This window comes from Melanostigma gelatinosum, assembly GCF_949748355.1.
Source record: "Melanostigma gelatinosum genome assembly, chromosome: 11".
NCBI lineage: Eukaryota > Metazoa > Chordata > Actinopteri > Perciformes > Zoarcidae > Melanostigma > Melanostigma gelatinosum.
Genome location: NC_136644.1, coordinates 24,287,939 through 24,298,129, shown reverse-complemented (window position 1 = coordinate 24,298,129; position 10,191 = coordinate 24,287,939). Strand labels below are relative to the sequence as shown.

The 10,191-nt window shown below is 44.8% G+C and overlaps 1 protein-coding gene across 1 annotated transcript; it reads left to right on the top strand.

Annotated features, from left to right (window-relative positions):
* LOC306784414 (actin-related protein 2) lies at positions 1–5,515 on the top strand. The gene is made up of 9 exons (XM_079278392.1): positions 1–89; positions 1,819–1,929; positions 2,460–2,675; positions 2,809–2,881; positions 3,130–3,266; positions 3,626–3,775; positions 3,898–4,043; positions 4,387–4,519; positions 5,236–5,515. Exons 1-9 carry the CDS (start codon positions 42–44, stop codon positions 5,404–5,406), a joined length of 1,185 nt encoding a protein of 394 aa, XP_079134518.1. The 5' UTR covers positions 1–41; the 3' UTR covers positions 5,407–5,515.
* Positions 5,516–10,191: the final 4,676 nt, after the last annotated feature.

The window sequence follows — 10,191 nt, the reverse complement described above, 5'->3', positions numbered from 1 at the left end:
AAGTGGGGCTGCTGCTTTTTGCTGGATTCAGGGAACACAAAATGGACAGTCAAGGGAGAAAAGTCGTGGTTTGTGACAATGGAACCGGGGTAAGTTTTACTCAGCAGTGGGTGTGCTGTTAAGTCTCACTCCGTGTCGCTCTCGGTCCTTTACGCGGTGCACTTTGATATGAAAACGAGAGAGAACTGGAAACCGGAAGTAACGGAGAGCTAACAGGCTAACGCGTTAGCTTGTCTGGGTGGGTTTGTGCGAGGAATGTGTCTGTCAGCTGGATTCAGCTCATTCATCTGCAACAGGGCTACAGCTGACTGCTACGGTTTAAACACAACCACAAAACACAATCGTAAACACCACATCGAGTAAACACACACGTAGTTTAGTAACCATGGTTTAAGATGTCAAACCACGACTTTAATTCATGAGATATTTGAACCGGTGGTGGTAGCGAAGCTGGCTAACGTTAGCCACATTAGCTAGCTTCGTGTTATTCGATTTGTTTATTGATTAAATATTCCGAGTTTGAAGAAGAGCCACCTGACACCAGCTAAAAAGACAGGTTATATGAAGATGGCTCACAATGTTCCTTCCGTTAGCTTAGGCTAGGCTAACGAGCTTAGCTTCAGTAGCACTGCCCAAAACGGCCCCGCCCTCATACACTAAAAAGTACACTTGTAAGCATGTCTTTAGATGGTCCCATATGTCAGTAGTAGCTTTTAAAAAATGGAAAATGTATTCAACTTATCCGCCCAGTAAACGGGAAGTCCGACACTGAGCCAACGCGGAAGTCGAGGCAGTTCTTCTTCCATGTAAGGAAACTTGAGAGATCTGCTGCAGGTTTCACCAGTTTGAATGGACATTCACACAGCTGGACGAGGAAGTATTCAGATCCTTTACTGCAGTAAACGTACAAATACCACGCTGTGGAAATAGTTAGTTGCAAGTAAAAATAATCAAAACATTGCTCTAATAGAAGTATGTACGTATTCTCAGCTAAATATACTTATAGTATCAAAAGTAAAAGTACTCATTGCCAGTTATTGTATTCCCTGTCAGCTGTATATTATGTTTTTGGATAAAAATGACTGATATAAAATGTTAAAAATAAACACATCTGGAGATGCATGTTTTTTTCTCGACAGGAAGCGAATGAAAACTTGTAATCTGAAAAGTAACATCTGTCTCTGAGCTGTAGTGGAGTAGAAGTTTAAAGTCACATAAAATCGAAATACTCAGTTCAGTACAAGTGCCTTGAATTTGTACTTGTGTACACTACTAAAGCTACTGCTGACACCACTTCACTTCCTGTATACGCTTCAAAACAAAAGTCCTTTTCGTATGAAGGAATAGTCATTCTGAAACAATGCACCGAAGAAATAGTTTTTATGACATGTTTTATCAATTTGGTCTGTTCTGATATTATATTTTAGTAATAATACGAATAATTATGTGAACGTTTTTAATAAGTGGAGAATAAAAACACTGCAGGGAGCAATGTTGTTGAGGAAAATATGGAGTCATGCAAAGATGAATCAGTTCAAAAACATTGTAAACAATATAATTAGATTGCTCTCAAGCCTTAAAGGAATGTTTGTTTATGAGTGTGTAGTTTCAGCCTCAGTCATTTATTGTGTTTTAATAATGATATTGTGACAAAGTTATCTTATATACACATTGTGATTCGCAGTTACCAATTCCTACTTTTATTACATATGTCTTGAACCCTACAGGAGTTTCTTCCGTTGTATTGTATTTACCGGGTTATTTGAAAATTGTAACTCATGTTTTTCCGACTTTTTTTTCCTTTCAATCCCATCCTAGTTTGTCAAGTGCGGCTTTGCAGGCTCCAACTTCCCCGAACACATTTTCCCCGCGCTGGTTGGCCGGCCAATCATCCGCTCCACAACCAAAGTTGGCAACATTGAAATCAAGGTAACGTTGAACTCCTTAGAACTACAAGTACTTCTTTGGATGTATCATAAAAGGACATAAAAGAGATATCCGCACATTCCATTGGTATGCCTAACAGTGCTTCATTCAGTACCTAAAGGCTGCAGTCTCCCGGGAGGTGGCGCTCCCACCTCCATGGTGGGCACAGGTGTGTTGCATACAATGATCTGAAAGGGGCTTGTTGTTTTTACCTGCCTGTCCATCGTTGAATCCTGCGTGCTCTGGTGAAGGTCGGTTAGACCGAAAGTTCAAATAAAGTGTAAAACTGCAAAGATTTAGGTGTGTGGATATCTCTTCTACCAGTTTGGCCTGTGATACTTTCAGCAAAGATTTAGCCGTCTGTAGCGGTGGTCGTCCTGCACGATGAATCGGCTGCTCAAATGAAAACCTTGTGGCTGTGAGCCTCTGTACCAGAGGGCCAGCAGTAGTGAAGAAAAGCTGCAAAAGAAAGAGCCGCTGGGCCAAAGCTTGTTCATCAGTCCGCTGAACTGTTGACCCTTGACCTCTCATAGGACCTGATGGTGGGGGACGAGGCCAGCGAGCTGCGCTCCATGTTGGAGGTGAACTACCCGATGGACAACGGTATCGTCAGGAACTGGGACGACATGAAGCACCTGTGGGACTACACCTTCGGCCCCGAGAAACTCAACATCGACTCGCACGACTGCAAGATCCTTCTGACCGAGCCGCCCATGAACCCCACCAAGAACAGAGAAAAGATTATAGAGGTGGGCGGTGTATGATAAGAGCTTACCTCAACCAAAGAAAGTTCTGAGTTGACCAACACTCACACGAGACACAAAAACATCAATCTATATTGCGCCTCAGTAGTTATCTGATACTTTGTTTTTTTCCTGCCAGGTGATGTTTGAAACGTACCAGTTCTCAGGAGTTTATATCGCCATCCAGGCCGTCCTCACTCTCTACGCTCAAGGTTTGTTTGTCTCCGTAACACTTGTGATCAATGCTCAACAACTAAAGCTTCTGAGGAACAATCCATGCATGTGCTACGAAAAAGCCACCAGCTGAATACTGGGCTGTCACTACATAGTTTGACCACTGGTCGCGCAGGTGAGCAATGCTAACGTGCAGCAGTTATTTGTCTCGGGTATCCTACTAGTAAGCACAAGCACACCACGAGTACTGGCCGATACTCATCTGTTTGGCATGTTTTTGTTTTAGGACTGCTTACCGGAGTGGTGGTCGACTCTGGTGATGGCGTCACTCACATCTGTCCGGTGTACGAGGGCTTCTCGCTGCCCCACCTGACCCGACGGCTTGACATCGCAGGGAGGGACATAACGCGCTACCTCATCAAGGTACCGGCAGCCCCACACAGTGATGGACATGCATGCACTCTATGATACAAAGTATGTGTATTGCTGTGGGGTTTCCCAGTAATAGAGGGAGTTGTAACAGCAGCCGATTAACGCTCATGGTATGTATTTAATTACATGGTTAACAGTCACAATATTTCATATTTTTATTTTAGCTACATGTCAAACTGTTACAGTCTTAACCATCTTTTTAAATCCGTTACCCTACATGTCTTATTGCCAGAAAACAAACTACAAATGCCTCTTTAGTCAATTTGTTGTTGAGAAATGTGAAACCAGTTGTTTGTGTTGAATTGACGTATTCCACGATAACCATGAAATCCGTCCCGTCCGTCCACCAGCTGCTGCTGCTGCGAGGTTACGCCTTCAACCATTCGGCGGACTTCGAGACGGTGAGGATGATGAAGGAGAAGCTGTGCTACGTGGGTTACAACATCGAGCAGGAGCAGAAGCTGGCGCTGGAGACAACGGTGCTGGTGGAGTCGTACACGGTCAGTCGTGCTGTTGAACTTCACCCGTTCCGTCACTGGTGACGAGGTCACGTTTAGAGTATTTAACAGCACTAAGACGTCGTTGCATTTCTGAAGGCAGGGGTTTTGTGCTGTGTCCTCAGCTCCCAGACGGCAGGCTGATCAAGGTGGGAGGTGAGAGGTTCGAAGCCCCAGAGGCTTTGTTTCAACCCCACCTCATCAACGTGGAGGGAGTGGGCGTGGCCGAGCTGCTCTTCAACACCATCCACGCCGCAGATATCGACACCAGGTGAGCTGGCGGGGACAGATCGTCTTTTAAGAGAAGAGAGAACTTCATTAAAGGACATTCCTGTGCCAGAGATTTATCACAGATGATGACAGAAGAATAAGAAAGAAAACAGTCTTACGCGGCCGAGAATGTCTGCGACCGTCTGACAACACGCCCATGAGTTCGACTTTTTTACCCGCGTGGAGTGGGTGACGCTGAAACTTGTTTTGCAAATACTTCACCAGTATCTGTACCCACTATGTGGCGCTAGAGAACACGCACAAACATGCATTATGTTGCTCTATATCAAGTGTAAACCACATCATGTACAAGTAAATCGGATGCCGTTTGTCGCAAAACGCAGGTCTGAGTTCTACAAGCACATCGTCCTGTCCGGAGGCTCCACCATGTATCCCGGCCTGCCGTCCCGCCTGGAGCGCGAACTGAAGCAGCTGTACCTGGAGCGAGTGCTGAAGGGAGACGTCGACAAGCTGTCGGTGAGTACCGGTGTCTGGAAAACCCCAGAAACGCGAGGCCTCGAGGGAAATCATTCAAGTGTTGCCAACAGAACCGTGGCTGCCCACTGAATCAGCTTTGCTCCGAATCAAACTGCATCCAGTCATGTGAATGTTTTTTATCCATCACATTGATGTGAGCTTAAGATTTGGTGGCTCGTGAAGAAGATTTCCCCGTCAGTGCAGCATCACGCTCTGTTGCTGAGCCGTTAGCCTTGCGTTGTTTTTAGCATTTACTGCTAATAATAACTCGAGAAAGTAGCTTATGTGCAGTTGATTAATACGCTGTAGTTGGTTGTATATACAGTAGCAGAGAATGGTGTATTGTGATTATCGGCTTATTTTAAAATCTCACTTCATTAGCTTGATTAGTGACAGAAATGCAGTAAATGTATAAATACACTGTAAACCACTGCTTCTTCCCCAGAGCGTCCCTGTGCAGTGCTCGTATTTGACACCAGGGGGAGCTGAAGCCACAGTCTAGTTCACGTTTTTAATCCCTCAGAAACGTCTCTGTCGTGGTCTCGTGATGACGAGGTGAAGATGTAACATGTCGTTGTTCCTCCAGAGGAAGCACGCTCTGGGAAAACCTCCCACCTGTGATTAAGAGAGAATCCGTGTGTTTTGAGGTCGTTCCAACGCGTTATCGTCTCCGCTGCTCCTCTGTTGACGCGCTCTGCTCTTCTCTCCGCCTTCAGAAATTCAAGATCCGGATAGAGGACCCGCCTCGGCGTAAACACATGGTGTTCCTGGGCGGGGCCGTGCTGGCCGACATCATGAAGGACAAGGACAACTTCTGGATGACGCGGGAGGAGTACCAGGAGAAAGGGACGCGGGTGCTGGAGAAGCTCGGAGTCACCGTCAGATAAAACGCAAACAAACAAAAACACTTCCCGCTCACACCCCCTCCATCTTACCCCCTCAGCTGATGTCCATGCACCGCTTACCTTGATGTGTCTGGATGCTCACGCTGTGTCGTCCATTGAAAAGCAAAGAGGGGAGGGGGGGGGGGGGGGGGGGAGATGGATGAAGGATTTTGGGTAAGAAGTCTCATGGCGAGGGACGGGACGTTACCAGACATCTTGAATATTTGCCCGCGATACAAAAATGTCATTATTAGAATTCTGTTTGGAGATGCACGAGTTAGTGCCAGTAAGTACTCCATTTAAAGGAAAAGTGCAACATTTTGGGAAATATTTGCTTTCATGGTGAGAGTTAGATGACAAGAATGACACCAGTCTGTCCGTTAGCTTAGCTTAGCATAAAGACTAAGCAGGGGGAAACTGCTAGCCCGGTTCTGTTCAAAGTAACACAATTCTGCAAGTTTTAGGGGGTTCTGTGCTGGACTATTTTTGGGGCTTTTTTACCTTTTTATTTTAGTTGGTAAAGCTGGATATGGACCAGAGAGAAGGGACGAGGTGATCAAAATATTGATACGCTCATCTGAGTCGCCTCCAATTATTACTGCGCGCTCATAATAATAAGCTTAACATGATTGAAGTGGTTTTATGATGTCTTGTTTTAATTATCGTACAAAGATGATAAACCATCGGTGAGCTTTAGAGACAGAGGAAGGCAAGCGTCCAGTTTTTATGCTAAGCTAACTAGCTGCTGGCTGGAGCTTTGCATTAACTGTACAGACATGAGATCGATCTTATTTCTGACTCTTGCCATGAAAGAAAATGTGTATTTCCCAAAATGTTTTCCTTTAAAGACGAAGTCGTAATCCATGGCTTTAAAAATACAGACTGTTCAACGTCAAACTGTCCTGTTTCTGCGGAGCAGCACATCTGAGAGTGTTTTTGGCTGGTGTCCCTCTCACACCGGGCCACATTGTGCCACATAATCTGTCAAAACAGATGCCGGCATTAAAGATAATGCTCACAGTGTGGAGCGTTACAGAGATTAGATACCCGAACAAATAGATCATCACATACTGTGTCTTTTTAACATGCCGATCCTCAAATCACACTCTCCCCTCCCCCGCTCACATTTCCTGTTTAATGTTTGGGGATGAGTCACTGTACTGAAGGTGCAGGAGGGCGGGCAGCCGGGTTTTTAACTCGGCACCTCGTTCGTCTTTGTCGGGACGTTTGCTTGCTTGTTAAAGCGCAGAAGTTCATATCTTCCACACGATTTCAACGTGAAGAAATGAATACGTGGGAAACCTCTTTTAGTTTTCCCGCTTTCTTCTGGAATGGCGGCGTTGGAAGGTTTGGTTTGTGGTGGTGAGCAGAGTTTTGTGTTTGGAAACGGACCAGCTGAAGCTTTTAATGGGTTTGATTTGTCTCCGTATCCTGTTTACCACCGACAAATAAACCATCGCAGATCCCAGAGAGAAGGCCTTCCTTTCCATTCCATTCCCGATCACAAAGCATCGAGTCATCCCTTACGGGCGATTCAGGACCGTCATGCTGCAGATCAACGTCCTGCATCGCTACATCCAGACGCCACTGAGCTGCTTACAATTTGTCACTGGAAGTTAAATTAAAAGTATGAACTCACTGGATGGTGGACAATCTTTTTCGTGACCTGTAAGGTAGAAGGAAAAAAAAAAAAGTATTGCTCCGAGAGAGAAAGGTCTCTTCCAATCGGGGTTTATGCCGACGTTGCTGTAATTTAGATTTCAGCCACCGGGACAGCACTGAGCTCAGTCGCTGAGTAGAACTCAATTTTACCAAATTTGCAACAAACGGGCTGCGATTTGAACGTGACATAACTTCCCTTTGTGTTCATTTCGACACTGTGCACGAGCATGTGAAAGCTGTGGAGGAGCTGCAAAGATTAGTCTACTAAATCAGCAAATATTTAGATTGTCGATCGTCATATTTGTCTAACATTCCCTTAAAGCAGCCGTTCAGAATTTCCTTTTGCTTTTTTTGTCTCGTGAAGTCGTGAGCTGAATATCAGATGACGCCACCTTCTGCGTCAGGAAACTGTTTGACGATTTGATTTATGGAGACGGTCGTCTGCAGGATGGATGGATAATAAAGATTGTCAGCAGCAGCTCTACAAGTTTATCTTATATTTACCTTCACAGTGTAGAAAGAAGACATTCTGCAGCATCTTAAGATTTCACATGAATCTTTATTGACTGTAATGGAAGAGGCCGTTGTTGTTTCTGGGGCCTGTACCAGGAAGCAGGACTTGGGGTTAAATCCGGGTTGTCGGTTCCACGACGGAGGTTCACTTCTTACCGGTGTGGGATCTGAACACCTATCCTGACATGTTGGAGATTAGCGATCAACTGGTGTAAAAGCACCGCCTACTGACCAATCAGAGCTCGGTACGCGCATCGCAAATTAATATTACACAAATACGAACACGTTAAAGACGGAAAGTAACAGTTTAAACGGACTCGTGCAGGAAAGAGCTGGCAATGACTTGTTGACTGTGGATTTATAATATCAGTCACCGATAGATCTGACTGTAACGGTGTGTAAAATATGAAGCATATCCTCTTTTAAGAAGGAGACGTCCAATAGGAGATCGTTCCATGTGTTGGTCTTGAAGGAGGAAAGGAGGTGTGGGAACAGTAGAGTCAAACGGTCTGGAGCAATCTCATTGGTTCAGAGAAACCTCAGCGGGCTTAAAGACAAGCTGCTGAGAATGAAGCCCGACGATACCGGATTTAAAGAATACTGATGCTGTAGAAAAATGTGGTAAAGTATATTGAGCCACACAGCGCAGAGCAGCTATTCTCAAGTGAACCGTGCTTTCGAGATCAAATATTTTCTGCTATTTCGCCTTCAGTGCGGCGCTTTTATGCTTTTGTACTTCTTCAGCCAACACACAGTATTTTCGGAAACAAGTAAAATAAATCAACATTGTTTATGCGGCGCATTTCAGAACAAAGTTACAAAGTGTTTGACATGGTGGAACCAGGATTAAAACATTTAAAATAAAAACTGATATTAAGAACAATGAAATACCAAACAGCTGTTCAACTTGTTTCATAAGTATTTATACCGACTGACTGCACATGAATAATTTACCAGATAAAAGGCTTCATCACAGCCACCGGTGACACGTTTTAGCTTCTTAAAAAGCATCTCTTTTGAAAGTTGAGTGGCTGTAAATACTACATTACCCATGAGCCTCAGTCGCAATCAGGACCCAAGTGTGTAAAGTCGAGTCCTGAACACTTCAACTCTTCAACCAATGAGATCATTCTGGGATGTTTGTCTAAATCTTTAATCTGGTCGGACATTTAGAAACTGACTTCCTCTCGTCCTGAATCTTACGGATGGATGTTTCTTCTTCTTCCTCGTGAAGAAGACACACCTGCCGCTCCTTCCTGGTCTCGGCCGTACCGAAGGTGAATTCGTGGGTTTGGGCTCACAGGACCAGGTGCTTTGTGTTGGTTACTGAAACATTATTTGTAATATTTATAAGAATCTGGTGTCAGGAAACGGAGATCACGTAAAAAGCTGGTATTTGTGGTTTTTCCGTCTCAGTTCTTATGTGTATATTGGAGGCACTTGACTCACAAATATAAATGTATAATTTCCTCTCGACAAACACGGTCATCAAGTGTCAAGTACAGTAACCTTTTCAGTTTGTTTTTTGCTCGTCCTTTTTTATGTTTCGTTTGTAGCACAACTGCCAACCGCTGATTTAAATAAAGCAAACGATTTATAGAGTCCTGGTGTGGCTGTGTCTTCATGTCTGTCGTCTTACATTAGAGGCGTTTAAAGAGAAGCAGTTCATGTCTTTGCACACAATGTGCGTCTCATTATCTGCTGGAGGATGAGCCCTGCTGCTTTAGAGGACCACTGTTGCACAACCGAACTCCAGACGCCAGCTGCCTTTGATGTGGGACAGTTTCCCGCTCACTGTGGTCTCCATGATAACGGGATTCAAGCGCCAGAGCCACTCCAGCTCACCGACCATCGCCTCCGTGTGGCCAGGAGGAGGCCTTCGGTGTCTTGAGTTGATTGTTTTTAAAGATGCCTTCTTCTACTGTGCCATTGTCAAAAAAAACCTATTAAAACATCAATGAGCCGCACGATTCTCACGGCATCGTCCTGCTGCCACAAATCCTGACGAGAGCACCAAATGTGGATTAATACGCCCCTGAAAATAGATTGATAAAAACGACAGTGACCAGCTCAAATTTTAAATGCAGGACATTTCTTTGAGAAGGCTTTAGTGCCATCTAGCCGAATGACGCTCTGCTCACCGCTCCATTTCCAAGCGTGTCCGAGAACTACGGTGGCCCTCAGGTAACCTAAAAACACAAAATGTTCACTCCAGAGCCGGTGTTAAGTTTGTCTGTTTCGGGCTACTGTAGAAACATGGCGAACTCTGTGAAGAGGACCCACGGCCTTTGTAGACATGAAGGGCCCAACGAAAAGTAACGATTCGGGTTCCAGGTGAATATACACTGAAGACTTTCTGCCAATACATCTCCCTAAATCCTACACACTGGTCCTCTTAAGTAAAAGATATGAGTACTTCTTCCACCAGTGCCGGTCCGTACCGGACACATGTCTTCTATCAACACACACACACACACATCCAGTGTCCAAACTAAACTGCATGTTTCTGATTTAACTCACTGGAAGAAAACACAAGTTGGGTAGAGTTGAAGATGCACTCGAGAAAAAACATCTAATCACCTTAAAGAAGGCTGGAAATTCAGAGACCGTGTG

Coding starts and splice junctions, on each gene's coding strand:
- LOC306784414 (XM_079278392.1), top strand. CDS start 42: ATGGACAGTCAAGGGAGAAAAGTCGTGGTTTGTGACAATGGAACCGGG. Junction 90..1,818: donor TTTGTGACAATGGAACCGGG/GTAAGTTTTACT, acceptor ATCCCATCCTAG/TTTGTCAAGTGCGGCTTTGC. Junction 3,267..3,625: donor TAACGCGCTACCTCATCAAG/GTACCGGCAGCC, acceptor TCCGTCCACCAG/CTGCTGCTGCTGCGAGGTTA.